The sequence below is a fragment of the Cyphellophora attinorum genome (assembly GCF_001299255.1).
Source record: "Cyphellophora attinorum strain CBS 131958 chromosome Unknown Contig42, whole genome shotgun sequence".
Lineage (NCBI taxonomy): Eukaryota > Fungi > Ascomycota > Eurotiomycetes > Chaetothyriales > Cyphellophoraceae > Cyphellophora > Cyphellophora attinorum.
Window position 1 is genome coordinate 1 of NW_017253270.1, and position 27,323 is coordinate 27,323.

General features: G+C 53.6%; 11 protein-coding genes across 11 annotated transcripts; 5 read left to right on the forward strand and 6 right to left on the reverse strand.

The window, feature by feature from the left end:
• Positions 1-1,008: 1,008 nt before the first annotated feature.
• Positions 1,009-1,599, reverse strand: AB675_3727 (uncharacterized protein; the record flags this gene model as incomplete). Its single annotated transcript, XM_018143804.1, has 1 exon — positions 1,009-1,599. The coding sequence occupies one exon, from the start codon at positions 1,597-1,599 to the stop codon at positions 1,009-1,011; it is 591 nt and encodes a 196-aa protein (XP_017995190.1).
• A 1,236-nt stretch (positions 1,600-2,835) lies between these two features.
• AB675_3728 (uncharacterized protein) lies at positions 2,836-4,948 on the forward strand (the record flags this gene model as incomplete). Its single annotated transcript, XM_018143805.1, has 2 exons — positions 2,836-3,268; positions 3,357-4,948. 2 exons carry the CDS (start codon positions 2,836-2,838, stop codon positions 4,946-4,948), a joined length of 2,025 nt encoding a protein of 674 aa, XP_017995188.1.
• Positions 4,949-5,399: 451 nt separating this feature from the next.
• On the reverse strand, positions 5,400-6,632 carry AB675_3729 (uncharacterized protein; the record flags this gene model as incomplete). Its single annotated transcript, XM_018143806.1, has 1 exon — positions 5,400-6,632. The coding sequence occupies one exon, from the start codon at positions 6,630-6,632 to the stop codon at positions 5,400-5,402; it is 1,233 nt and encodes a 410-aa protein (XP_017995218.1).
• An 842-nt stretch (positions 6,633-7,474) lies between these two features.
• AB675_3730 (uncharacterized protein) lies at positions 7,475-8,751 on the forward strand (the record flags this gene model as incomplete). Its single annotated transcript, XM_018143808.1, has 2 exons — positions 7,475-8,551; positions 8,599-8,751. 2 exons carry the CDS (start codon positions 7,475-7,477, stop codon positions 8,749-8,751), a joined length of 1,230 nt encoding a protein of 409 aa, XP_017995202.1.
• Positions 8,752-9,620: 869 nt separating this feature from the next.
• Positions 9,621-11,507, forward strand: AB675_3731 (Purine permease; the record flags this gene model as incomplete). The annotated part of the gene is made up of 2 exons (XM_018143809.1): positions 9,621-11,132; positions 11,193-11,507. 2 exons carry the CDS (start codon positions 9,621-9,623, stop codon positions 11,505-11,507), a joined length of 1,827 nt encoding a protein of 608 aa, XP_017995249.1.
• Positions 11,508-12,526: 1,019 nt separating this feature from the next.
• Positions 12,527-14,647, reverse strand: AB675_3732 (uncharacterized protein; the record flags this gene model as incomplete). Its single annotated transcript, XM_018143810.1, has 1 exon — positions 12,527-14,647. The coding sequence occupies one exon, from the start codon at positions 14,645-14,647 to the stop codon at positions 12,527-12,529; it is 2,121 nt and encodes a 706-aa protein (XP_017995257.1).
• Positions 14,648-16,161: 1,514 nt separating this feature from the next.
• On the forward strand, positions 16,162-16,830 carry AB675_3733 (uncharacterized protein; the record flags this gene model as incomplete). The annotated part of the gene is made up of 1 exon (XM_018143811.1): positions 16,162-16,830. The coding sequence occupies one exon, from the start codon at positions 16,162-16,164 to the stop codon at positions 16,828-16,830; it is 669 nt and encodes a 222-aa protein (XP_017995229.1).
• Positions 16,831-16,898: 68 nt separating this feature from the next.
• AB675_3734 (Protein SGT1) lies at positions 16,899-18,896 on the reverse strand (the record flags this gene model as incomplete). The annotated part of the gene is made up of 1 exon (XM_018143812.1): positions 16,899-18,896. One exon carries the CDS (start codon positions 18,894-18,896, stop codon positions 16,899-16,901), a length of 1,998 nt encoding a protein of 665 aa, XP_017995238.1.
• A 317-nt stretch (positions 18,897-19,213) lies between these two features.
• AB675_3735 (Spindle pole body protein pcp1) lies at positions 19,214-23,164 on the forward strand (the record flags this gene model as incomplete). The annotated part of the gene is made up of 3 exons (XM_018143813.1): positions 19,214-21,088; positions 21,112-22,799; positions 22,861-23,164. The coding sequence occupies 3 exons, from the start codon at positions 19,214-19,216 to the stop codon at positions 23,162-23,164; spliced, it is 3,867 nt and encodes a 1,288-aa protein (XP_017995211.1).
• A 264-nt stretch (positions 23,165-23,428) lies between these two features.
• On the reverse strand, positions 23,429-24,220 carry AB675_3736 (uncharacterized protein; the record flags this gene model as incomplete). Its single annotated transcript, XM_018143814.1, has 1 exon — positions 23,429-24,220. The coding sequence occupies one exon, from the start codon at positions 24,218-24,220 to the stop codon at positions 23,429-23,431; it is 792 nt and encodes a 263-aa protein (XP_017995221.1).
• An 842-nt stretch (positions 24,221-25,062) lies between these two features.
• AB675_3737 (putative 2-oxoglutarate-dependent dioxygenase) lies at positions 25,063-26,134 on the reverse strand (the record flags this gene model as incomplete). Its single annotated transcript, XM_018143815.1, has 2 exons — positions 25,063-25,789; positions 25,839-26,134. 2 exons carry the CDS (start codon positions 26,132-26,134, stop codon positions 25,063-25,065), a joined length of 1,023 nt encoding a protein of 340 aa, XP_017995192.1.
• Between the last annotated feature and the right edge of the window lie 1,189 nt (positions 26,135-27,323).

A 27,323-nucleotide genomic window follows, 5' to 3' on the forward strand; every position in this document is an offset into this window, starting at 1 on the left:
TGCACTGACACTGCTATCGCCCTCCCTGCCGCCCTCCCACCGTCACCCCGTGACAGTCTGCACGCTCTCCAGCTTCCTCCAAACTCAATATTCTCCAGAACCTAGAGCACCCCTTTGAATCGTGCCGCCTTGACTAGACACGCTCGCAGACCATCCAGGCCTTCAGCCGCACTGCAGCAGACCTCGAGACGAGCAACAGGGCCACCTTCGAGGTCAAAGTGCCGATTGCCGCTCCTTCAACGAGGTCTGACCCCAGACAGTACCACGACCTTATGCTGAAGATCGCCATGCACCCCACGTCGAACTTCGAAGGAGGCCTCGAAGCGTGAATTCAGCACTGCTTTCCAAGCGACTAGTGGCTTCTGATCTTGTTAATCGCGAGTCTACAGTAAGCCGCGGGCCCAGGGCTGTTTCCGAAGACGAAAGATGACGCTTATGCGATGTTGCCATCTGCTTTGCCCAGCGTGCGAACCACTGTCTCTGCAAAATCAGGCGTAATTCTCACTCCTTATCTCTACTTTTCATCATCTGGCCAACCAACAGTGCCTCGAAAAGTCGCTCCCAAGTCATTGGACAACTCTCGGGTTCAGATATCAGGCTGTATGCATGAGTGTTGGTCGTGCATGCCTAGAGCTGCGTGCATGTCTCCCTTCTTGGCCGATGTATCCATCGATTTGCTCCTCCCACTCCCCAGCCTTAGGTGCATACGAGGAGCTTGGCTTTGATACACATGACCAGGGGTTTGCGCCTTGGATTTTCGTGACCGTTGTCGCAGCGCAGTGGTCCGTATGCGTCACGAACAAACTATAGTGGTCAGGTTGGGAGTTTCCGTGACATTGTTCGTGTTCCCTACTCAATACTCTGCTACTAGCTGCTGTTTATGGCTGATTATAGGCGATGGGCATGGCTTGCACTCGAGCAGCAACAACTCCAACGGATCCTTAACGAACTGATAGCTCTTCCATCCGAACACAGACCTCAACTGCGCGCCGGTCTCCATGCTTCTGCTCACTCCTCTATTGGAAACCACTCTCTCGAGTCTGCATTTTCCGCTTCCCCATCACCGAACTCGTGCCAACCTCCTGTCTCGCTCTTTACGACGTACTTCCTACCGACGCTGCCATCCGGAAGTCTGTGGAACGTGACTTCTGCGACCTTGTAGAGGAATCCACTACTGTCCTTGACGATATCGTCTGGGAGCCACTTGACAGGTAGCAATCGAGACTCCGGCACGATGACTTGCACAAATTTCTTTGGCTCGAGGCGGTAAGTGTGCTCGGCGCGCTCGCCGCGTTCTTCAGCGGTGACTTTGTTAATTGCGGTAATTTCCCAGGTTGTCTCGCGGATGTACTCGTCGACACTAGTCGAAGCTGGAATTGAGACTCTTGCCGGACCTCCGGTTGAGGACGTTGCTGGAAACGCGCCGAGAACTCTTGTTGGACGATCTGTTGAGGCCCTTGCTGGAGCTTTGCTTGTGACGCCTGCTGGCGGTTGCCTGACTGCCTCGTCGAGGACATGAACGGTGTCTCCGATCTTGAATTTTGGTCCGATAGGAGGACGACTGTATTGTTCATACAGAGTTTGCTCTTGCTCGGACATTGTCTCCAAAGCTAGTGACGTTAACTTTGAATGACAGTGACCTTAAGCTCTGGCAATAGTGACGTTGATCTCTGAAGGTGGTAATCGTGGTCTCCAACAATGATGATATTGGTCTCTGGCTGCGAAATGAGAATAAGCAGAGTCTGATCAGCATAGTGAGAGGCTTTTATGGCGCTCTGAGTAGTGGTTGTTGTTGTCACAAACAAGATCATGGCAATAGCGATGCTTGTCAGAAAGGAAGCGTAATAACACCCATTGTTCACGTCCAGTCATCGCGGTGATGTGTTTGCGACAAGTCAAACAACGCAAAAGCCAGCAAGAAACAGCAACAAACAATTGACCGCGTCGCCGCGATCCTGGCGCAGTGCACAGTCGCCGATGGCATCGCATCTTAGTGGTGTAGTGTTCCTTGCTTAAGTATAGCAACCGTTGACGCTTCCGCTGGGACACGTACGATGAGAGAATGCCTCGAACCGTCCACTCTCCTGACCATAGAACCTGTATCAAAATGTGAACGCATGTCGGCGGTACTCACCGCGGCCTTTGGCTTTGGCACCTTGTTAGACTACCGAGTCGAAGCTGTCCATGACTTGCAAAAGTCGATCTGAGTGCGGCGACCGCGTCACCTCCCATATGATGAACGACATCTAGCCGTAGATCTCGTGCCATAAGGCACGCTCTTCCCAGTCCAATATCATCGTTCTATGCTGACACGTGTAGTAATAAACGAGAAGACACGGAGTGCTTCAGGGGTTCTCGGGGACAATGACGCCAAGCGCTGTTCATCGCCAAGGCGGTTGTCCCAACCGGGTCGCCGATGCAACTTCGCTTCTGATAGCGGAAGTTGGGGGTCAGCGACGACATCTCATCGTCCTCATTGTTGTTCTTCGCGTGATCATTTGTTCTTCACTTGTTCTATACTCGCTGTCTTGATCCTGTGTATATTGCTGCGTCACAACTTGTGCATCTATGATGATGGCGTTATTCGCCATCCGACCTATCATCTAGTCTGTGAATGTCCACGATCTGTACAACGTCGCACGGCTTCTGCGACAGGGCGCACACTGGTGTGCCCAATCTGGTTCTGGTCCTGTCCTACCGTCTGATATCTAGATGCTCAGACTGACACTCCCGGCTTGGCTCTCAACTCCGAAACATCGTTTTCCACAAGCCTGGAAGCCCGTCGGGGAGGACGAAGCGGGGCATGAGCTCCTCAATGGCGGACACAATGACGGCATGTCAGGCTATGCGGTAGCGACGCGCCGCTATGGGGAAGCGACGGCATATGAGCGGTCATCGACATATCTGCGAAATGTGAGAGCGAAGACTTGGGTGTTTGCTGTCGTGTTGATTTTACTAGTGGGCAGTACGGTGGTATTCAGGCATGAGAAACCCCCAGAGGAAGAGAACAAGCCGAATGAGCCGGCGCCACCATCTTTGAAGACGAGACCATGGAAGGAGTTCAACAAGTTGCAAGGCTTCTATCAGGGCATTGGAAATCTGGTTGGCGCGAATGACTTCGTGCCTGAAAATCCTTTTATCGGTAGTGCAACAAGCGATAGCAAAGACAACAACGCACCCGAAGACAAGCGTGAACGTGGTCTGCCACTTGAGCTGCGTCCATACCGCCCTCAGCTGAAGGAAGATCCTGCTGCAGCAAAGGAAGCAGGTATCCCACGCAGGCGGCAATGCTTCCTGAAGCAAGAGGCAGAGGAAGCGAACAACGTACCGACTCCGTCTATCTATGCCTCTCGAAGGCGTCCCACAACACGCCGCAAATCCTCTGTATGGCTCTTACAAGGCAATCGGTCTACGGGATGACATCTGCTTCGAACGCTACGGCCGATATGCGCACTATGGTCTCGGCTACGAGACGTCTCATGGCGGTACCGGGTTAGGCATGCACGGCGACCGTAATCAAACGCAAGCGATCTGGGCAACTGGCTCGGGATACATTGACTGGCGCGAGGTGGACCTCGGTGTAGCTCAGCAACGCTGCGTAGAACGGAACCAGGAGCGGTTCGCACCGTCCACAGGAGAACAGCAAGACCGCCACGTCGGCTCACTAGTTGATCTCCCCGACGAGCAGCCTTCCTCACCAACGACGAATCCGTCCCATATCCCTCGCACCGCCCTTGTCCTCCGCGCCTGGGCTGGGATGGAATACACTCCCGCCCTCCGCCTCTACCTCCGCTCCCTCGTCACCGAGCTCTCCCTCTACAGCTCCGGCGAGTACGACGTGCACCTCCTCATCGAAGTCAAAGATACGAAGAACTACCCGATCTTCACCTCCCGCGAAGCCTACGATGCTGCCCTTGCAGAATTCGTGCCTCAAGAGTTCCGCTCCATGGCGACGCTGTGGAGTCAGGATCTGATGCGTTTGGTGTATCCGGGACCGTTTGAGCCGCATTTCGCGGAGCATGGGAGCATGTATCCGGCGATGAGGAGTATGCATTTCGCGCTGCAGTGGTTTATGGTGCAGAGACGGGAGTATGAGTACTTTTGGAATTGGGAGATGGATATTAGGTACGTGGGGCATTGGTATGAGTTGCTGGAGGGCGTGGTGGAGTTCGCACGGAAGCAACGGAGTGGCGGTGGTGGACGCAACCGATTGCTGTGGGACAGGAGTGCAAGATTTTACGTGCCGGCGCTGTGGGAAGATGATTACGGGAAGATGGTTGAGGATGCGGACAGGCGGTCGCCTGACGCTGATGGGACGGCAGGCCACAGCGATGATCAGGAAGCGGACTACATATCCTTGAATCCGATCTTTGACCCGGAAGGCACACTCTGGAACAGACGTAACGACGTCTCAGGCTGGTCAACGGATCAGCCGATCCCGGAACGGCGGAGCTCCATCGTCGTCGCCGCCCGCTTCTCCCGCCGGTTACTGCTCATCATGCACAACGAGACTTGGGTCCAGCGCCACAGCATGGGCTCTGAAATGTTTCCGGTGTCGGTCGCGCTGCATCATGGCTTGAAAGCTGTCTTTGCGCCGCATCCGGTGTATATGGAACGGGACTGGCCGGCTGAGTTTACGGAAGGTGTGTTGAATGGTGGAGGACCGGGAAAGTGGTCGGGTGGGTTTGAGGACAGTGTGTTTGGGGAGGGCCCACATGGGTTCGAGGATGGATTGAAGGAGAGTAGCTACTACTACGATAGCTTCTGGGCAGGCTTGCTGTGGAGGAGGTGGCTGGGGTATAAAGAGAGGGAGATGGAGAGTTGGGAGGCGGAGAAGGGGGAGGGCGTAGGTGGTGAGGATGCCGAGTGGGGCGCTTGGGGAGGAAGGATGTGTTTGAGGAGTATGCTGTTTCATCCGGTCAAGCATGATGTTGGGGAGGTACGATAAGAGATATTCCAGATTATGCCAGTGAGATGCTGGTGTTGGCCGAATCAGATAGAAGAAGTGGATGTAAATGTGTACAAAATACTAAGTAAGCAAGCAAAGTAACAGAAAATCGTGGGACGGCAGGCTGTTGGCACGCCGGCTGATCAGAAACCGTTCCGCGGAAGTGCGCATATAAATGTGCACGGGAGCGATCAACCAGGAGGCTTGACCGACTGGGCTGGCCACGAGACCGGATGACTGCAACACTCGAATGTACCTGCGCCGGACTAAGCCTCAGTCGATGGAGGAAAAGCAGGCACGATGGCAAGGAATTTATTCCAGGAGATCAATTCGTGCAAGCGCAACCGCAGCCTCAACACATTGGCTCGGTCTACTCTAGGCGTTCAAGCCTTCCGAGACGTCTATCCTGATTTACACTGCCTTAGCAATCTATCGACAAAAAAGCAACACACTATCGGTATTCAGCTCGATCGAAGAGCATTTCTTCAGGTTCCATATCCGTACTTGTGGCACCTCCATGAGGTTGAGGTGGTGGAAGGCTTGGGTCTGGCAGATCCAGGTCGAGCTCTTCAGGGTCGTCCTCGTCTTCACTGTCCGCGATCTCAATCGCTTTTCGTTTCGTTGCTCGTGACGGGTGACCCGCGTAATGATTTTCCTCGACTAACAGACCGCCCTCACTTACGTGCGATGCTGCTTCCTCGATTGGCTCTAGTGGCTGACTGCTACCGACTGGCATCTGAGGGGATACCGGACCTTGATCTAGGACTGTGTACTCTTGTCTAAGCACTTGCGATGCAGTCGGAAACGCTGTGTGGCTCCCATTTTGGGACGAAAGCTGGCTGGTGCGAATCTCGAGGGGCACCAATGCTTCTGGCGCTCTCTGGGGAGTTGTTCTCGGTGGTCTAGCACTTGATATGGGCAAGCTGTAAGTATCCAATTCTCTCAGCCCTTCTGTCTCTATCACAAACGGTACAGGGTCTCGAAAGACATCCTTAGCGTTCAGTCGAGTCACCTCCGCCAGCCGATAGAATCGCTTCTCCTCGACGGTCAGGTTCTCGCGGTATTGCGGAGGATATAGATCTCGGTATAGAGCAATTCTAGTGTTGATTGCAATGTCCCATCCCTGTCGACTCAAGGCCGGCTTGAGAATAGCCTTTTGTCCATTCCTGATCGCAGTCGTAGCATTTGTGAGCACGACAACGGCGATATGCCGTGACGTGGCCAGGCGTGCCAGTGCAGAAGCGAGGTTGTCGATGACTTGGAAGCGCTTACTGTTGGCTCGTTTGGCAGCCTGATCTGCCAGTACATTGCCTTTCGGGTCCTTCGAGTGAGGCTGCTTGGGCAAAGCGCCAAGTAGAAAGTTCGGGAGTCCGTCGATCACGAGAACGGACGTATTCGGTGGAGGAAAGACAGCAGTCGGATGCATGAGCATGACAAGCAAATGGGCCAGTACCTGGACTTCTCGGTAGATGAATCGATTGCTTAGATCGCAAAGAGCCGCGCCAGCGCGTGGGGGCGACGAAGGTATGCCATCGTCCACTGACTCTGCCATCTGCGCTGCTATGTCGTCAAAACGGGAGTGCATCAGCGGAGAGCTGGTGGCCAGCCAGACAACTTTAGTACCAGCATCGAGCTCTGCATTGCCTTCACTGCGATCTGCATGCCCATTGTCGACTTGCCACATCCTGGCGGACCAAAGATCTCGGTCACATGTCCTCGTCGAATGCCACTGTTGGTCGCTAGGGGACTCGAAACGCCGAGTTGCTTGTCAAGGCTAGGTATGCCTGTTGAAATGCCTCGTGCTCGACGTAAGTCATCTTGCAAAGCTTGTGCACCGTTGATAGCTGGGAGCTTTTGCGGCGACGATGTCGAGAAGTTCGTTATGTCAGGCTCGTCTTGAGGCATCCTCTATACGAGCCTGATGTTGGCATGTTGATGAATTGACGCCCGAAAACAGCATCATTGACAAGCCCAAACGAGCAAACACTGTGTGCAGCTCATGTGTTCGTAGGTCGCCCGGGACAACACAATAATCGTCGACTTCGCCGCCAGTCGCCAGAAGTACCAGTGACTCGAGAAATCTCAGGTGCTCGACGCGTTTCGGTGACGCGACTTCCAAATCGTCATATGCCTGAATGAGCAGGTGGAGCCGAGCCCGCCTCGACTTTCCGCTATCCTCGAAAACCATTTCCTGTGGTCATCACGGTCCTTACTGGCAGCCTAAACGTGAGTAGCTCGATTTAAAAGGCGTGGCCGAGTACACACAAAACTCAGACAGACTGCTACTTTACTGAGTCTACTACTGCATTGACTGATGCACAGATAACGCTTGGCTGTGCTTTCAAAGCAACTACTAGGGACTCGATCTTGGCCACGTGAGCTTGGACCCAGGCAATTCAAGCTCGCATTCCATCTACATCAGCTCAGACCTATTGACTAAGCACCATTTCTATGCAACTAATCCCGACGACGTGACAAACTCATACACTGTACAGAGCAAGCTCAAATACATCACAACCCACGCAGATGGCTTCCGACACAGGCCTGCCACCAGGCAGGACGTTCCAAGAGCTGTTCATCATACTTGTACCATCATTACTGATCCCAGCTTTCTTTCTTCTCGTCCGAAAATCGCAGTCGGCTCCCAACCCTTACGTCTACGAGAGGTTGGGCCAGAAGGGAACACCAAATCTCTCGGACGAGGAAAACCTCGAGTACACAAAACCCCCAAGTACTAGCAAGTCGCAAGATTGGCGGTTGAAGGCCATCCTTTGCCATCCCATCAAGTCTTGTCATGGATTCGAGCTAGATTCGGCCAAGATCGATCGAGCTGGCATCTTTTGGGATCGTCAATTTGCCATAGCAGAATGGTCGGAGCTGAAATCGAAGCCCGGCGAGCAGAAGAAGCATGGATGGAAGTTCCGGACCCTGCGACAGCCAGGATATAACAAGCTTGCCCTAGTGAAGCCGGAAGTCTGGCTCAAGAAGGGCTCGGATACTGATGGTCTGCTTGTTGTCCGATACCCTCTAATACCAACCGGTGCTTTCGCGCCTCTGCGGCGACTGTTAATCCGGATCAAGTTATTGCCTAATGAGACATCTTTCCAGGTTCCATTTACACCTCCGAAGGATCACGACTACCCCAGGGAGGTAATGGAGATCTTTAGCGACGCACCTACCTGGCTAAATTACCAAAGACACGTTCCCTCCAGCCTGCAGACAGTCTTCGGTGCGAAGAATCCCGTCACCTTATTTCGAGTCGATCCTGCTTCGTATCGAGAAGTACACGGAAATGCGCCGAAGCCGAGCGAGATCGGTTATCAACCAGTTGCAGCAGCTGCAGACTCTTTCCCGCTCAGCATACAGAATCTGGCGTCAATACGGGATGTTGCCGACAAGGTGAAAGAAGACATCCCGCATCTCTCTGTTCGTCGATTTCGACCTAATCTGGTCGTGACCGGCGGCAGTGCATTCGACGAAGACGACTGGCAACGGATCAAGGTTGGAGACAATGAGATTATTTGCTCATGTCATACAACAAGATGCAAATTGCCTTGCGTAGATCCTGACACGGCTGAACGACATAACAGCCAGCCCGAGCAGGTGAGTGATATTCCTCGACTGGAATGAACTTGTGCTGATTCTCGTAGTACCTCCGGAAGAACCGTGATGTGGATGAAGGTGCTCCGCAGAAAGGTTGTCTCGGTCTTCAGATGGTACCAGCAACGGACAAAGTGATCGAGAACAGGGTTGGAGATCCTGTCCAAATACTTGAGCGTGGTAAACATTTCTTCATCAAATAAGCAGGAAACATGACCATGCTGGAGTACGCAGGACGCTTCTCCCGGCACGAGTGGCCGCACTCTTGCTCACTTCGCGCGCGCGCCGTTTCGCCCGCGGCGGTGGTCAAGAGCCGAGCCATTTGTTGACAGGCGAAGTCCTTCTGATGAGTAAAGGCTACGAGTCATACTGCAGCTCTGGAATCGCACCAATTGCGTCGTTGTGCCGCTCGGACTCTGCCGAGAGACCTGTCAAAATTTCGACGCGGAATGGCTTGAATCTTCGCTTGTCTGAGAGCTTGGCGGGAAATGTGGTTCGTCGGAAACTGCACCCTTATCTATGCCTCGGAAAAAATTGCATGGGCCTAATTCCGCTATCTCGACAAGAGCTTTTGCGTTAATGCTCCCACTTACACAGGCGCGAATCTCACAATCTGGACCTGGGCGGCTCGTGATCTGGCGCGGGGCATCGCCGACAGCCTTCAATGTCTGTGCCCTGCAGCCAACCACATGCCATCTGGCGGCTTGGCGCGACAGAGGCTTCGCATAGTCCAGACTCAATCAGGCTTGGTAGCCTTATCAAACTATGCACGCCGTGAACGCTCATAGGCGGTTACCGCGTCGGCAGCACATGAACATTTTGAAGTCCAAGCATATTAAATGAGAGCTCGCGCTCCCAGAGCAGCAATGAGAGGCATCATTGGAGATCGTGTCCACCAAAGTAGGAGAGGAGCAGCATTCACCGATAAGCGATACTTGATCATCGCCGCAGAAGCAGTCACACACAACGAACCTCGATTAACGATTTAAGTATTCAGAGACTAAGCTCACAAGACCTCAAAAGCCAGCTACCAACAACACTCAACACATTTCTCTAAGATATTTCAGCAACAATGGAACCAGATCGCATCGGTCCAGATACGACTGTGAAGGCACCTCTCGGTGACAGGATCAAGCAGAGAGGGCAGAGGATAGTACGAGCCGTCACAACCCGCGATGGCCTCATTGGCGACTACGACTATGCCTTCCTCTTCAAGCCGCGCCTGCCGTTCATGAAGAAGCCGAAGCAAGCAGCGCCCTTCTTTGGCCTGAACGACAAGATGCCAGTCTTCCTTGCCCTTCTGCTGGGATTTCAGCATGCTCTTGCTATGTTGGCTGGTCTAATCACTCCTCCCATCATTCTCGCTGGCTCCGGCGGCGCCAACCTCACTGGCACACAGTCTCGGTACCTTGTTTCTGCTTCACTCATCTACTGCGGCATCGGCTCTGCGGTCCAGATCACCCGCTTCCACATCTACAAAACGCCCTACTTCATTGGCACTGGCCTCATTTCCGTCGTCGGTACATCTTTTGCGACTATACCCGTTGCCACCGGCGCGCTTGCTCAGATGTACGCCTCCGGGTATTGCCCATCAAACGCTGATGGCACGAAGCTACCATGCCCGCGTGGCTACGGCGCCATTCTCGGTACAGCGGCCGTCTGCTCGCTACTTGAGATTGCCCTGTCATTCGCTCCCGCGAAGGTACTGAAGCGTGTCTTCCCACCACTTGTCACTGGGCCAACAGTCATGCTGATCGGCGTGAAGCTGATCGCATCCGGCTTTCAGAACTGGGCTGGTGGCTCTGGAACCTGTGCGTCACGCCCAACTACCGGCAACTTCCAACTTTGCCCGTCCAACACTGCACCGATGGCCGCTCCGTGGGGATCAGCACAATTCATTGGCCTTGGTTTCTGCGTCTTCCTGACCATCATCCTCACCGAACGCTACGGCTCACCCATCATGAAGTCCTGCGCTGTCGTCGTCGGCCTCCTGGTCGGCTGCATCGTCGCAGCAGCGTGTGGCTACTTCTCGGACACCGGTATCACCGCAGCTCCCGTTGCCAACTTCCTCTGGGTTGAGACCTTCCCTCTGTCCGTTTACGGGCCGATGGTGTTACCATTCTTAGCAGTATACCTCGTCCTCATGATGGAAGCCATTGGTGACATTACCGCCACTTGCGATGTGTCACGTCTGGAAGTCGAGGGCAAGACCTTCAACTCCCGCATCCAGGGCGGTGTCCTCGCCGACGGCCTCAATGGCATGTTTGCCTGCCTCGCGACCATCACTCCCGTTTCCACATTCGCGCAGAATAACGGTGTCATCGCTTTGACGCGCTGCGCCAATCGCAAGGCAGGATACTGCTGCTGTCTCTTCCTGATCATCATGGGCGTCTTCGCTAAGTTCGCGGCTGCTCTGGTTGCGATCCCGTCGCCTGTGCTTGGTGGCATGACAACATTCCTGTTCTCCGCTGTCGCAGTATCGGGTATTCGCATCATCTCGACCATTCCTTTCACGCGCCGCAATCGCTTCATCCTGACTGCAGCCCTTGCTGTCGGTTACGGCGCTACGTTGGTTCCTACCTGGGTAAGTCCAGTCCCTCACAGTTCTCATCTCCTGTGGTCTCCTAGCTAACAAGCTCTACAGTTCAACTACGTCTTCACCTACGATGGCGGAAACAGGGCGCTCATTGGCTTCATGAACGCCATCACCCTCGTCATGGAGACCGGCTTTGCCGTCACTGCCTTCCTGGCACTCTTCCTCAACCTCTTCATTCCAGAGGAGGTCGATGACGAAGTCGTTGACGTCAACGGCCTTCCTGCTGACACGGTGCCTAATCCTACTGCTGTGGCAGGTGGAAGCGCTATTGCGGACAAGGGTCACACTACGGCGGAGACTTCGTCCAGCCGGAGCGATAGCGTGGATAAGATTGATGCGGCCGGAAAAGAGAGATCTGCTTGAAGCCCATGATTGAATAAAGGGGAAACAATCACTACTGCTTGATGGGAAAGAATAGATTGGCGAGCGAGACTTGAGGTGTCTTCACTGGTGGATAGAGGAGCGAGTGGGATGCTCGAAGCCGATTGCTTTTCTCAATACCCAATACATACCGATAGCGATTCAATCATTTGACAAACTAGCACTGTTCATTAATGCTTGGTGGTTGGGCACGAGTTTACTCCCATCAATTGTTGGACCATTGGTCAACCGGTTTGCCCAAGATACTCCAGATATAAATCCAGTAGGCGCCTTAAGGCCTTTTCTACTCGTTTTAGCTGGATGTTGCTACCTCGCTTTAAAACTTGGCCGGCACGATCTGCCTTACAGGTCATGCAGTCGTCGTCAATGATCTATCGTGAGCAAGACACCCTGCCACCGACGGCACTCAGCGGCATGCGTTGATGTTCTCTTGGCCGCTGAATGCACATTCACGCTTCGCTGATTCGTCCACCGGTTTGAGATGAGTACTCGCGTTTGAGGCTGTCATCCGGTCTGTCGAAGCACTCTCCCGGGACATCATCAGATTCCCCCGTTGTTGCATGCACATGGTATAACCTTTGCAGAACAACGCCGTCGAATATTCCGTGGCACAACAACACTTGTTCGACATACTACAGACTTTCTTCGCAGTAACTCAAGATGCAGCACGAGTCTCGGGAGGAGCGTGAGGAACGGAAAGATTGTTTTCTGACCAAGCAAGTCACCGAGGATATTGACCACACTCTATTGACTACGCACCAGCCACGTCATGTCAGTGACTGCACACCAGTAATCACAATCCGTTGGCGGCACGACTGACCCGAAATGCGATGCGGGATCGTCAAGCAAGCCCTCCCGGGAGCGCCTCGTGTTTGCCACCACATCGCGCACCTGATTCCACTTCTCCAGGTCGTCTACACCTGATTTATACCTTCACCACGCGTTCTCGAATTCGGCGAGTTCCCAACTGAATTTGCGGCAGCGTCGTGATTGTCCCCGACTCACCCAGAATACTTTACTCCAGCATCGTCACCCATCGATCGCGACTCGATGACGATCCGCTTCTGCTCGCTTTTGCTGCCGCTCAGCCTGATGCCTGTTCTACGCGCGATGCTCTCCATTTCGCTCAGCTTCCCTACGCTCGGGAGGCCGCTGCGGCTATACCCAGAAGCAGTAGCAGGACCAGGAAAAGCAGCCACAGTGCTCGCCATTCCAGCCCTACAATGCTGCTCTCCAATACCACTGAATAGATACACCAGCGTGCCTCCCTTCCACACCTCCAGCCCCAGACTCCTGCTCTTCACCGCCACGAAGACCAAGAACAGAACGCTCACTACCCAAATGCCCACCGGCAAAGCTCCCCACCACCACCTCAATTGCATCAGCCGCTCGTTCGAGAACATCAGCCCCTTCATATCCTCCGTCGTGTTCACGCTCTTATTCCTGTCATACCCCAAATCTGTATACGCGGCGGCCATCCTCTCCGCCACGCCTGCAATGTCTCGGTCGAAGTTAACGATATAGCTGAACCCATCCCCGATATCGTCACCCGCAGCCCTCAAATCCGAGTCCATGGACTCTGCCGCGCCTGGTCCGAATTTACCGACAGTAACGAGAGTTCCTGTGACCGCACGCGCGAGTTCAGCGCCCCATGCACCGGGCGCTTGCGTGAGATTGACGGACCCCGGATCATCGTAGCAGAAGGTGAAGTGCGCCGGGTCGATGGAGTACGTGCTTTCGACTCCTTGAAGGAGGGAGCGGGAGCGGGCGTACACTGTGATGTTCGTGTAATCATTCGCTGCCCCTTCATTGACCGCCGCTCCGGGGTCCGCAGTCCAACAGGGCCGCCCGTCAGGGTTGAGGAACACGGTGCCAAAGTTGGGCTCGCTGCGGTTCTGCTGGTGGACGCCGCTGCCGGCGACGCGGACAGTATCGGTGGTGGTGCAATAGGATAAGACGCACTGAGTAGCTTTCGACAACGTGGCACCCTTTTCTGGGGCGGAAGGGTCGGCGAAGTCCATGCGCAGGTAGCCGAGGACAAGTTGGGGCCAGGACACGGAAAGATAGGTGGCGTTCGGGGACGGACGGGCGAAATCGGTCGACTGGGCGATAGTCCAGATCGCTTCGTTGTCGATGTTGAATGTCCAGACGCTGGTGCTGCCGGTAGTGGGACGAGTGGCGTTGGTGAGGGAGACGGACCATTGGAGTGGTAGTGAGTTGCCTTTACCAAAGGAGATATTGCATGCGCCGGTGTATTCGCCAACGCTGGGGTCGAGGTCGGAAAGGGAGGAGAAGGACCAAGTGCAGTCATCGGTGTTGACCTCTGAGGTCATGTCTTCGCACTTGCTGCACCAGCCGAGCGAGTCGAAGGGCGCCCAAGTGCAGTTTCCGGAAGGGCAACTGGGCCGGCGGCCGAAGTCGTCGATGTTGCCATAAATCGCGTTGGAGATGGCTTGAGTGCGGAAGGCACTCTCGGTCATGAAGAAGGCGTTGGCTTTACTGGTAAGCACACCGGTGGACTCAGGTTGGGAGAATGTGATGAGCTGCTGGATGAATGGGTCGTAAGGGAGAGCTACGATGATGAGTAGCGCTCCAATCGCCGGTAACGACAATGCAGCCTTGCCGAAAAATAGCCACATCGAGCCTAGTGGCCCAGAGCTTGCATCGTCGAAGAGTTGTACCTGGCTTAGTGGGCGAGTGCCGCTGCGAAAATGGATCCATTTGGCTTGTCCGAGTGAAGATGCCACGACGGCGATGGTGGAAGACTTCGCTCCAGTGGCGATGATGGAAATGAGTGTGTTGAGTGTCATGTTGAAGGGTAACGAGGGTGCGGCTTTGCCACGGTAGGTCAGGAGCACCGCTGTGATCGCCGCCAGACACCCTAGGGCGAGTATCGACAGCACGATCTCCAGCGTCCATGTATCAACGATAGATGTGGTACACCGTCGAGTTTTGACACCCTTCCGAGCAGTGGTTATTGACGTGTCGTGTGTCAGTGTTTCTTCAGAGGCATGCCGTGAAGATATCCGTTCCACTGGATAATATTGTGCTTTTGGATCTGTCGTGTGTTGTTTCTCCTGGATCAATCGTCCGCTTCCTGCGTTCAATGACTGATATGCCATAGCAGTCATTGCCAGCCAGTCCTGGTTGAGCCTTAAGAAAAGCTCGGAGCAGTCCCGTGAGAGGACTGATAACCATCCATCGGCTGGTTTGTGAGTATTAAAAGTATTGTAACGCGCAAAAGCACTTAGCTCACCATATGTAACAAGCACACAACCACCAGATGTGCGACAAGCGCCATCCTCGGCTGCGAAAATAATGCAGGAATAGTCCAAATCAATGTGTCTGAATGCTTCGGTCCTGCCAAGACGAAACGCTGAAACAGTGGCGCGAGACTTTGTGTGGGCGCAAGCGTCGTAAGGCCAGAAGCGCCGTGTTTCAGGAATCTCGACTGGACGATCTGCGCGCTCATTTATTCCGCGTTCGTCGAGAACCGTGGACGGTGCTGACTAAATTTGCTTTCGCTAGTTTCCAACTTCATGCGCGAGAGCATTGCGGCTTGTTGGCGTAGTGAGTGCTGAGTAGGTAGACTTTCCTCAAGGAGCTCTTTGGAAGTCGACCGAGCCTCGACTACTTTTCGTCCTAAATGCTCACTAGAGCTTTCATGCCATCCATTGGAATGGCAAAGAGGCCTTCGCGACCGTAGGTCAGTAGGTCATGTACAGACTTGACCTCGGTTTGCTGTCCAGCGTTTTATTTGCCTTAAACTCTACCAAAGCTCCATGGTTGCCTTGCCAAGCATCGACCGTCTCGACATCGCAAGCAGTCTCAAGCACGTGCTCCTACGATGTGAGATATGCTGAGCCCCTCTACGCTTCTTAGAGCATGTTGTGTGTGCAGACAAACCTCATGCGCCCAAGGCTCCTACAGTAGGAGCCCTGTACCCGGCAGGTGTGGCTATCGTGCTTAGTCTCTTCCTCCATTGCTTAGTAGACTCGTCGCGGAACAGCGTTGGCAAGTGCCTAATAACCCAAACCCCTAAGTCCGACGTTTTGATGATTATATATTCGAGTTGATGAAAACTGTTTTCAAATCAGCCCACATTGCACACAGTGGGCTGACTGGCCTATCGTCTACTCGAACGTCTTTCCGCCGAGTATAAACAACAAAATTGATCGCTTTCCAAAGTCCCGTGGGGAGGGCTTGCAGTCGCGGAGTGCACAGCTTACAAACCTCAATCCTCCAGTAGTCGACTGTTCTAACTACCGGGTGGCCCTTGCCGGGGTTCCTCACCACCTCTCTCTTGCAGCATGGCTACCTGCACTTTTCCTTTGTTCATGTTTTCCTTTTTGCTTTTTTGCCGAGGCCGCTTTCCAGGTGAGGTCGTCGTAGTGGAAGAAGAAGGCTTGGCAAGTGGTCGCCCAAGGCAAGCCGCGGGCCAGTTCACTTACCAACCACTAAGTGACTTCAACCAAACCTGACAACGGCTTCAAATGCCAAGACTCCCAATGTCTTCGTTTGAGCGCACTTCAAGCTGTGGTATCTCGCTGTCGAAATTCTTCTGCGACTTGCACAAACTTCGGACTCGTCTCTCTGCACTCTCTCCGCGCTTTCAGATATCTTTCATCAGAACACCATGGCGGCCTCACAGCAAGAATTGAATGCCCTTCGGGAGCGCCTCGAAAAGGTCGTCAGCGATGCAAAGGTGATGTTCGATCAGATACGCAACGAAGCAAGCAGCAGAACAGCGGCTCTCGAAACCGCAGCGGCCTCCCAGGACACGAAGATCGACACCATGCAGCGCACAATCGATACTTTGAAGCAAACAGTCGACGAGCAATCAGCCGTCATTCGAAAACTAGTGACCGGCATCAAGCTCCGTGGCCAAATCCGCATCAATGGCCAACTCGACCGTGGCGATCCTGACATCAGCCATACTGTCGAGACCACCACTGTCGACTGCACCAAGCCCCAGCAGATGCTGAAGCTGCTGAACAATCTCGCCAAAGATGAATACCATATCGCCATCGCGCAGCAATACCCGCGCACTCACGCAAATTTCTGGCGGGCTGTGTGGATCGAGCTGTACACTAAAGACGGCAATTTCACAATTCTTTCTTCGGCGGACGAGGAGGCATGGTCGCGATGGGTACTTCGTTGCATCGAGGAGGGCTCTGAGTGTCTGGAGGTGATGTTTAGGATCTGCATTGCGAAGGGTCCGAATACGTTGAAGCCGTTGAAGACGGGTGGCGCGTTTACGGGGAAGGGTGCTTCGATGTATGATGATTGTATTCCTTTCTTCTGAAGTCAACGCGCGCCGGAGCGCATATGCTTGGATGGAAGATATTGGCTTTGTAGAATGCTACGGCGTACTCACTTGGAAGAGCTGGGTCCAGCTCGAGAGCTAGAGCCTTCGTCACGATCGTCTCGAGGGAGCCCGGCGCCCATCAATCCCATCAGGTTTCCCATCGGTCCAGCCGTGCCTCCTTGTGCCTTGAATGATTCCAGCAGATTTTTCGCGAAGTTGACATCGATGTCGTTCTCGCCGAGGTCGTCATCTGATGAGAGGTCTGAGTCGCGGTCTCCTTCTGCACCTTTCAAAGCGCGATCCGTAATCTTCTTCTTGCTGCGGCCGGACAGGTTCAGAGCACCACTGGATCGAAGTTCTGTCTCAAGTTGAGCCATGTGCGCAGCGAACTCCGGATCCGAGTCCTCTTCGTCTTCAGCTACCGCTTGCTTCTCCTGCTCTTTCTCCCCGCCCTTGTTCTCAGTGACATTCTGCGCCTTCGTTCTCTCAGCGGCGAATCTGCCTGCCTCAGAGACAGCTGCATCAGGTGCCAGCTTGCCTTTCATCAACTCGGACATGACTTCTGGAGGCATGCCCATCATTTCTTGCATCAGTTTCGTGAAGTCGTCATCGCCAAAGCTCGCTGATTTGTCTTCGAAGGGGTCGTCCTCGTCACTGTCATCAGAATCAAGGTCTTCGTCTTCGTCAAACGTACCAGCGCCGTCCACGCCGGCCTTTTCATCATTCATGAATGCCTCGAACTGCTTCACGATTCTCTGCAGGTTTTCCTGTGCAGACTTATCACCAAATTCCCGCTTCTTGCCGTCCTCAGCAGGTTTCGATTTGCTACCGGCCAGCTCCTGCTCCAGATCGGAGAAGTTGATATCTAGCCATTTCTCACCGTCCTCTTTCTTAGGCCAGGTCTGGATGACGCCATCCGTGGGAAGAGGCTCTTCTCCCGATTCAATGTCTTCCAGAAGGAGCTTCATCTCACGCACTGCAGGCTTGTCTTGATACTGAGTATCTGACAAGAGCATCTCGAAGCCACAAGTGATCTTCATTCCTGTTTCAGCAAACGCAGGGCTAGTATCAGTTGTCTTGACACTTTCTGACAGCATATTTTGCAATGCTTTGGGAGCGGGAAAGTCCTGCGATTTCAGTTGCGCATAGGCTACCTTTGGAAAGCGAACACTGACTGTGACCAGGTCATGAGGTTGTATGGGCAGGTCCAAGTCTGTCTTGTCCGCGTTGAGCTTCTTCAGAGAGATTGGATCCCTGAGATAGAAGGCCTCAATGGCTGGGGCAATGTAGGCCGGATTCTGGTGTAGAAGGAACGCGACTGTTCGTGGCACCACTGCTAAAGCGTGATGGACGTTATCGGCGATCTGTGCTGGATAATTTCGCAGGCGATAAAAAGCCTCTTCTTCCATGAGCGTGGAATGCATCAAGCGCTTACGTTCTCCCAGGATCACTTGATGAGCATCTTTGATCGACAGCTTCTCGTCTGTTCGCTTGGCTGATTGCTTGCCGGAAGCAGGCTTGATGATCTTGAGCTTTCCGTCATTGATCCAGACACGATTCTCCGCCACGTCAGGCTCGAGCCAGGCAGGTAGGGATCCGGACGCTTCAATCAGCAGGAACTCGCCGTCATTATCAGTCACCTTGATCCAGGCGTCGTCGAATTGCTTGCTGATCTCTCGTAGTAGCCAGACAATGACCCATTCATCTTCGATGGAATCTCCGTACTCAGTACGACCCTGCAGATAGCTCACACCTGCGAAACACGTTAGGTCTTTCGCATGTCCCAGCGACTTCTGGTCACGAACCTCACCATCATCTTTCTCAAGAGCCAGGCTGAAGCCTTGTCGCTGCCAAATGTAGTCCTTCAACCACTTCTTTTGCAAATCTGCCACGTGTTCCTGGAATGCTTTCAGTCGTAGGCGTGTTTCTGAATCATTGGTTGGATCTAGTGAAGAAGATATAGCATAGATGGTGTACTCGATGCAGTCATCCGGCAGTGCGGCTTTGGGAACCGGATGGAAGGTCGACTTGAGCCATGCCAGGTCATCCTCCGTGTTCGCCATTTCGTAGACATCAATTTACTCGAACCATTCGCACTATACCATATATCAAGAAGGATCGACGACGACTCTGATGAGAGTTCAGAGTGATGGAAAACGTCGAAGGCAACTAGGCCAAGCTCTCTGATCGACGCTAAGCGGCAGTGGCCGCGAGTGGGCCGTCTACACTATGCCCTTTTGAGAACATCAACAAACCCGAGTCGATGACCCATGTATCCTCGACAGATGCGCGCTCTGTTCATACATCTATTCTTGCGCGGCAGCAGCACTTGCATGGTAGGATTGGGCTGAATTTCGGCTCGGAACATTCTGGCGACAACATGCCTGCCCCATACATAGACACGCCACAGACGAATAACGACGCGACATACCTTACCAATGGCGCCGGTAGACTCGGTGACTTGTCGCCCGAGAAGTCGTTCTTTGCACCGGCGGGCAAGCAGGATCTGATCGCTCAGATGCGAAGTGCGCGCAACGATGGCAGAGGACTCCGAACACCACGACCGGGCACGAGAGATCCTTTGCAACTTCTTCCCAACGGCAGAAACGCAAAGAGCGAATTTACACCTCTGATGAAAAGCGTTGCGAAGAATAACATTGCCAAACGCATGTCAGCAAGGAAAAACGGCGTCGCCGAGACCCCGGCCGGGCTCAAAGCTGGCTATGGCGACAGCGGAACGCCCCTACCAGGATCCGACGAGAACTCCCACCTACCCGGAAACGATTCGAGTGCCGCGATCAACAGCAGTCAATTCACTCCGCATCCCCAAGACCTCAGCAGCAGCGCCCAAAGCACACCTTTGGCGCAACTGCCACCTCGGAATGGCGGTGGCGGCGTTGTCAATGACGGCAACATGATGACTCTACGTGAGCAAGAAGGCATAATAGACAAGATCGAGAAGGAGAACTTCGGGCTGAAGATGAAGATTCACTTCTTGGAAGATGCCATGTCAAAGCGGGGCGGCGAGTTTAACCAGGCTGCTTTAAGAGAAAACACCGATTTGAAGGTCACCAAGATCACCATGCAGAGGGAGCTTCACAAGTTCAAGAAAAACATCGCACAGGCCGAGCAGGATGCCGAGGCTTACCGTTTGAAACTCGAGGAATACCGACAACAGATCAAGCGTAGACAAGCAGATGAGTCGACCAGAGCTGAGATGGATCGATTGATCAAGGAGATCCAGAAGAAGGACGAGCTGCTTGAGAAGTTCGAGGACAAATCCGAGGCACAGCAGGCACGTGAAACCGCTGAGCTGAAGAGACTACGTGAAGATCTGGAGGACGCTCAGATGGAACTCCGCCAGAAAGAACGAGAGCTCGACGAGAAGGACGATCAGATCGATGCGCTCAAGATCAACGCGAACAAGGAATCAAGTGCTTCAGCAGAAGTTGAAGACGAGCTCGAATCAGCAAAAGAGCAGCTTGTAGACCTCCAGCGCGATCTCGAAGCCGCTCAACAAGAAGCTAAAGAGGCGAAGGAGGACCGTGAAGACGCCATGATTGAGAAGAGAAAGGCTGAGGGCGACCTTGAGGAGTTGCAGGACGAAATGGCAAACAAATCTTTCACCACAAAAGGCCTGAGCCGCCAGCTGGAGGAGAAGATGTCCAATTTGGAGGACGAAGTTGATACGCTGCAGCAAAAGCTTGAGCAAGCACAAACCGAGCTGAGTGAGAAGTCGCAAGCCGAGCGTGGGTTGCAGGAGAAGCTGCGTGAGATCGAGAAGGAAGGTGCATCTGGTTCACGGCACCTGCAGCAAGATCTTGAGCTCGCCAAACAGCAGCGAGACACATTCGAACGCAAATTGACCAACATGTCCAAACACGCCGAAGACCTCGAGAAAGAGCTGCAGACGCTCAGCGACGAGAAGAACCTCCTTCAATCGCGCCACGACGCTCTTACCACCGAATCCTCCCAACTGCAGAAAGATCTCGCCCAAGCACGCAAATCGATCTCGGAACTCGAAAATGCGGTCTCAGACGAGCGCCGACGTTCCGCCCAACAAGACAATATTCTACGCGCTCAGCACCAGCAAGATGTCGATCTGCTCAACGACCAAGTCGACAAGCTCCATCGTGAAGTCAACGCCAAAGAGAATGACCACGCCGCAGATCTCGAAGAGTGGGAGGCTAAGCGCAAATCCCTCGAGTCTGCCAGTGCGAAGGCCGAAGAACGAGCAGCGGGGTTGCAGCGAACGGTCGACAAGCTCAACGATGCCAGGGCACTCTGTCCGGCAAGGAGATGAAGCTGCAGGAAGCGCTAGAGAGCGAGAAGCAGCGCCATGTGCAGGAAGAGAAGGTTCTCACCAAGCAGATCGATGAGCTGAACGAAGACCTGGCTATGAAGCGACAGGCCGCCGAGAACAATCGTACGGAAGTCAACAATGCCAAAGAAGAGCTGCGGATCTCAATACGTGAGCAAGCTGTCCTGAAAGAGAAGATCTCTGAACTCGAGGAAGAGATCGAGGTGCTGCAAGCGGACATGGACCAGGAACATCAACTTCTCGAGCAGTTCCAGCAAAAGTCACACGAGAGCGTTGATGCGCAGGTCTTGAAGCTGAAGAAAGAGAAACAGACACTTCAAGACAGCCTAGCAAATGTGCAGATCGACCTCAGCAACGTCCGAAGAGAGCTCAGTGCCGCTCATGCTGACTATGAAGAACTGGAGTCTAAAGTGCAGAAGTCGTCGGGTACGCCTAACGACACATTCAACGTCGATACAGAGAAGCGAGACTTGAAGAGAGCAAAGCAGAAGCTTGAGACAGAAGTCCAGCGCCTGACAACGGAGAAGGACAGCCTGGTGGCCAGCAATCAAGCCTTAGAAGACGAGATCAATGCCGAGATGGATCGTGCTGCCGCGGAAGAAGAGCGATTGACGAAGGAGCTCGATCAGCTGCGCCTGCAGCAACTCACGAGCACTGACTCGCGAGACCGAGACCTCAAGTCAGCCAAGGCCAAAGTCACCAGACTCGAGTCGCGGGTGAAAGAGCTAGAAGACCTTCTCGACAACCAGTCAAAACAAGTCACTTTCCCGGGTGTCGACATCTCCGGGCTGAAGCACGATCTTGCAGACGCCCGGAAGAAGGAGACCGCCACCGCGAAGCGCGAGAGCGAGCTGAAGTCGACGAATCGCGACTTGAGAATGCAGCTCAACGACCTTGAGCGCGAACTCCACGATGCTCGTCTGGCACAACTGAAATCGCCCTCGGTCTCGCCACCTCCGTCGAACTCCAAAGAGCTGGCAAGGCTGCGTCAAGAACTCACCTCAGCCCAGTCTGACCTGCAAGAAGCCCGCCACCGCATCAGAGATCTCGAGCGCTCATCAAGACAACCCTCAAGCAGCACGTCGGAAGTGCATCGTCTGAACGAGAAGATCGCCGAACAACAGTCTCTAGTTTCAGACCTCCGCCTCGAGATCAAGGACCTCCAGGACCAGCAGCAGCAGACCCAGAACGTCGCCCAGACCCTGCGATCACGCGAGCGTGATATTAAATCCCTAGAAGCGCAGCTCCAACGCCTCGGGAACCGACCCAACTCCAAGACCAACCACGCCGCTGTTACGGACGAAGATGTGTCAATCGTCACAGCAGACCTAGCCCACCGCTCCCACGAACTCCAGTCAACCAAACGCGCCCTCACACGCATCCGCGCCGAACGCCAGCACGCCAATCAGCGTGCCGAGTCGATAGAAACCGAACTCGAGGCTCTCCAAGCACGGTACGAGGGTATGCTCGAAAGACTCTCCTCTGGAAAGCACAGCAGGGACGAGGTCCGCGAGAAGGAGATGCGCGGATTGATTCAGGAGATACAGTTCCTGAAGGCAAGGTGTAAGCGGGCGGAGCGGCTGAGGAAGGATGCCGGGTGGGCGAAGGAGTGGTGTGTTCGGGAAGGGGAGGTTCGGAGACGATGGTAAGCTAATATTCCTTTCTCTTTCATGTTTGTGTCCTTTGACTGACGGATTGTGTTTCAGCAACGAAATCGACCTCAAGATCCTCCGCGAGATGGGCGTTAAGGTCCCCAGCCGGGAGAAGTACGAACGCAAACTGACACCCAAGAACAAATTCCGCGCCGGAGTGTTTGTGGTCATGGCGGCGATGCGGCTGAGCAAAGGCGAAGAAGAGTGGGCTGCTTGGAAAGGAGTCGGCGAGAAGTTGAAGCTCGCTAGCGCCGATGCTGGCAGGAGAAAGGAGGATGCTGGGAAGGAGAGGAAGGCCACGTCAGGGAACGAGGGCAGGCCTAGAGTAAGATCATCGAGGGGTGGTGTTGAGGTATGAGAGCTTCTGAAGCTGTCATTCTCCGGTCGTAGAGAGGCATGGAGTTCTGGATAGGAAAGCCGAAAGGATTGGGTATGCACTGGACGTGGAGTGCACCAGTCTGAGCAGACGCTTCAGGGTAGTCGTGCCTGGCGACGTTGTGTTCAGAACAGAAACAAAGTCTTGTCCTCTGGGTACTGCCTTGTGATACGAAATGTACGAACTCTGCAAGAAAGCAATGACCATTCTTTTCCATGACATTTTGCTGTCGACCCGATCTTTTATTTACATACCAGAGGCCTCTTGAACTAAACGCAGACAACTACTCTCGAACTGGAAGTACAGCGATGAAATGTCCTCGTCAGATGGTCCGCAGCACAGCATCTGATCTGTGACTCTTTCCCGGAAGCCAAAGACCTCCCAGTCGAGGTGGTTCAGGACGACCCTGTCATAGTGCTCACTGAGATCGCTTAGCATAGTGCGCTTGGTGTAGTCCGGCACTTTCTTCTTAATGGCTTCCTCGGTCTTGGTGATCGCATCCAGGAGTTTTCGAACTAGTTCACCTTTGTCACTTTCTGGAGCTCGAAATTTGTGAAAAGCAACGAATCGAAGAAGATAGATGTAGCCTATTCGGCCTATGGACCAATTGGTGCAAATTTCGGAAGAGTGGTCGTCAGCATTGACCGCGCTTGACTCGTCGGCGAGCGCTCGAGCAAGGCTGTCGTCGTCGTAGATGAGGGAGCGAAGGGCAAGTTGGCTGTAGTATTCGTTCATTGTACCGCAGTTTATTGTACCGTGGTAGGTCTGGGAATTCTTTGGCCTTGGTGTGGACGTGTAGCGTTCTCCGAGGGCTAAGTATGCTTCTGCCCAGTCCAGGAGCGACTGCCCCTTGAACAACTTGTCTGGCCAGGTTTGCGAGAGGCGGTAGAAGAGGAAGGCGATTGACGTGGGACCAGAAAGAATACCAAGGAGCTTCCAGGAGGTCGAGCAAGTCTGAACCGGTGGACGTAGGACTGTAAGCACGTCCAGAAATTGCTTCGCAGCATTGAAGTCCGCTTCGTTGGACTGCGCAGCCATTTTTCTCTGGTGCGTCGTTTATGCCGGGCTGCATTCATGCTGACGCTTCCACACTCACCTGCTGAGAGCGTAGTTCTCAACCTTACGGTGCATCATGCAGTATTTCAGGTGCCAGACCAGCCGTGATCCACAAGGACGATCGCCGTTGTTGTATTTGTGTGGTTGAGGGATGTGATGTTCAGGAAGGAGAGCAAAAGAGAAGGAGCCTGGCGCTGATGTTCGCATCCTGCCAAGAGGTCCAAAATCTGCTTGGTAAATCTGTCAGGCATCCTCTCGAATCTTTGGTTGACCTTCCCATCACGAACGGGTTTTGCTACAGTCAACGATGGTAGCATATTTTAGGCTACAAGCAGATGCAGATGCATCAGACATACAGCCGATTTTGGACCTGTCTAATGCTGTCTTCAGCACTGAAGGGGCCGACCGTACGCATCACGGATCGCTAAAGGAATGGCAGAGCAGACTGTCTGAAAAGAATTCAGTCATCGTATACGCGTCGAACTGTAGAGAGGTCGCTGAAGCTACAGGATCTCCTGTCGGCTTCATCTTCGCTCATCCCAGACACGTCAACTCAACAGAAGAAGCAGACTCGCTACACATCTGGCTTGCTGGCATATCGCCGGCAAGCAGAGGCGGCGGTATCTTTCAAGGCATGATGAGCGAGCTCGAAAAGCACGCCAAACAGCATAGCATCTCAAAGCTCAGTGTTTGCACGTTTCCAGCAAAGTTCGGAACCATGTACAGAATTCTCCTCAAGACTGGTTGGAAACAGGTTGAGGAACTCGGTGGAGGCAAAGTGCTCCTTCGCAAGAGTCTGGCTCACTCCTGAGTCTTTTCATCATTCACTGCCCCATCTGCTTAGTACGCTGGGTCATCCATTCGCCTGCGGTAAGCACCTTGTCGCCCTCGGGCTTGAATTTGCCAGCAACCTTCATTTCCGGTGCCAGATCTCTGAACTTCTCGAGTGGCTCCATTACGACAGCATTGTGAGGTCGGACGAAGTACACTACCGAATAGCGCGATATCTCCGCTTGCTCTCCGGGTGCCGGTACGACACGGTGTTTGGCACTCTTGAGGTAGCCATTGGTGAATGTGACCATGGCATCTCCCAAGTTGATGATAGCATGGCCAGGCACCGGTTTCACGAACTCCCACTCGCCGGCCTTCTCTAGATCTCTCGATTGAATCTGAAGACCTCCAAGCCAGTTGAACAGAAGAGTGATACTACCGAAGTCGGTATGCGACGGAAGACCGATGGCATTCTTGTCAGTGACGTGCGGGATCTTGTGAGTCAGACGACAGTGGTCGCCGCTCGGTTCGGTGAAGATGTTCTTGTCCATGAAAGACTTCGGAGGGAGATCCAGTTGCGTAGCGAGGGCCGCGAGAATGGTCATGCACACTTCATGCGCCTTCTTCTGGAACGACTGGAACAGGACTTTGTTGTCGAGGACTTCTTGGGGATATGTTCGGCTCTCGGCGACACCATGCATGTGGTCTTTGGCGATGTTGAAGAACTCTGTTGAGTCTGGTCGTAAGGTGACGTCTGTCTGCTTTACTGTTCCTGCTTCCCTAGACAAAAGTGGTCAACGACGAGTCCTCGACGCAGAAGAGGACTTACTTGTAGCCGAACAGATTGCCTGGGGTATGCTGATATGCCATTTTGTCCTTCAGTGGCTGATCGAATAGCTGCTTCGACAAATCCTGAAGTTCTTCGGCATCGTTCACTAGGTCTTGGCCGAGTGGTGTCGTGGTCAGGTCGAGGTAGAAGAAGCCGTGGGTCCTGCAGGCCTCTACAGCTTGTGCGGACTCTGTTCTGTCGCCATCGACTATCTTTGCAAGTGAAATGGTACCGATTGGAGCCGTCGGAACATCTTCCGGGAAAGGAGGAATGTCGTCGGTAGTTCTGGAGATCATGATCACTGCCTCGGATATGGTATGGTTGGTCTGCAGGCTGGTGTATGTGGATGGTATTGGGAGGGATACTGAGTGTGCAGAGATTACGGAAGTGAGACAGTAAGAAGTTGTTTCATGAAATACGAAGCATAGGTCGATCATTGAAGGGCGAAGGTTTCGATTGTATACTGCCGTGCCTACCCCTCTTGCTGCATCACTGCATAGCCCGGGGACTTCGCTTCTACCCGGTACGTCGGGCTTCAGTAAGGCATACCGAGCTCATTGTAGCAAGTGGTCGCCAGTGCTCGCATGGCTACGGACCTCACATGAGCTTTCTAGTTGTTTTGACAGGCTTACGATGAGATTGAAGGGCAGAAGGAGCCCTCATGGAGCGGAACTAGCGCGCAATGTCAATACTGGTCACGTGAATCGCGGCGTTCGCCAAGCAATTCATCCCCAGCAGCAGAGGGGGCTGCCTTGCGGGCACTGAACACGGTGTCCCTCGATTGGAAGGGTGCGTAGGGAAATGTCCCTGGAGACTTCCATGGCATAATCACAATAGCGACAAGAAGGCGACACGAATTCTCGCTCTCTGCTAACCACACCTTGGTATCCTCTTTTGAATCGTTCAGCAAACACCCGCAATCATGGTAATTCTATGCCCACGCCGTATACCATGTGTGACCGCTGACCCTGTTCCAGGTGGTGATTGCGGCAGCAGTGGTGACCCGGGGAGGAAAGGTCGTCTTGTCGAGGCAATTCCGTGAGATGAACAGAGCCCGCGTCGAAGGTCTGCTGGCATCGTTCCCCAAACTCGCGGACGCAGGTACACAGCACACAACGGTGGAACAAGACAATGTGCGCTTTGTCTACCAGCCCCTCGACGAACTATACATGGTGCTCATCACGAATCGGCAATCCAACATCCTCCAGGACATCGACAGCCTGCACATGTTTGCCCAAGTCGTGCAAAGCATCTGCAAGAAACTCGAAGAACGCGAGATCCTCCGCAATGCCTTCGAACTGCTGTCTGCCTTCGACGAGTTGGTGACAATGGGATACCGAGAAAACTTGACTATGAGTCAGATCAAGACCTTCCTGGAGATGGAGTCACATGAAGAGAGAATACAAGAAATCATCGCCCGTAACAAGGAGCTTGAGGCGTCAGAAGAGCGCAAAAGGAAAGCCAAACAACTCGAAATGCAACGAA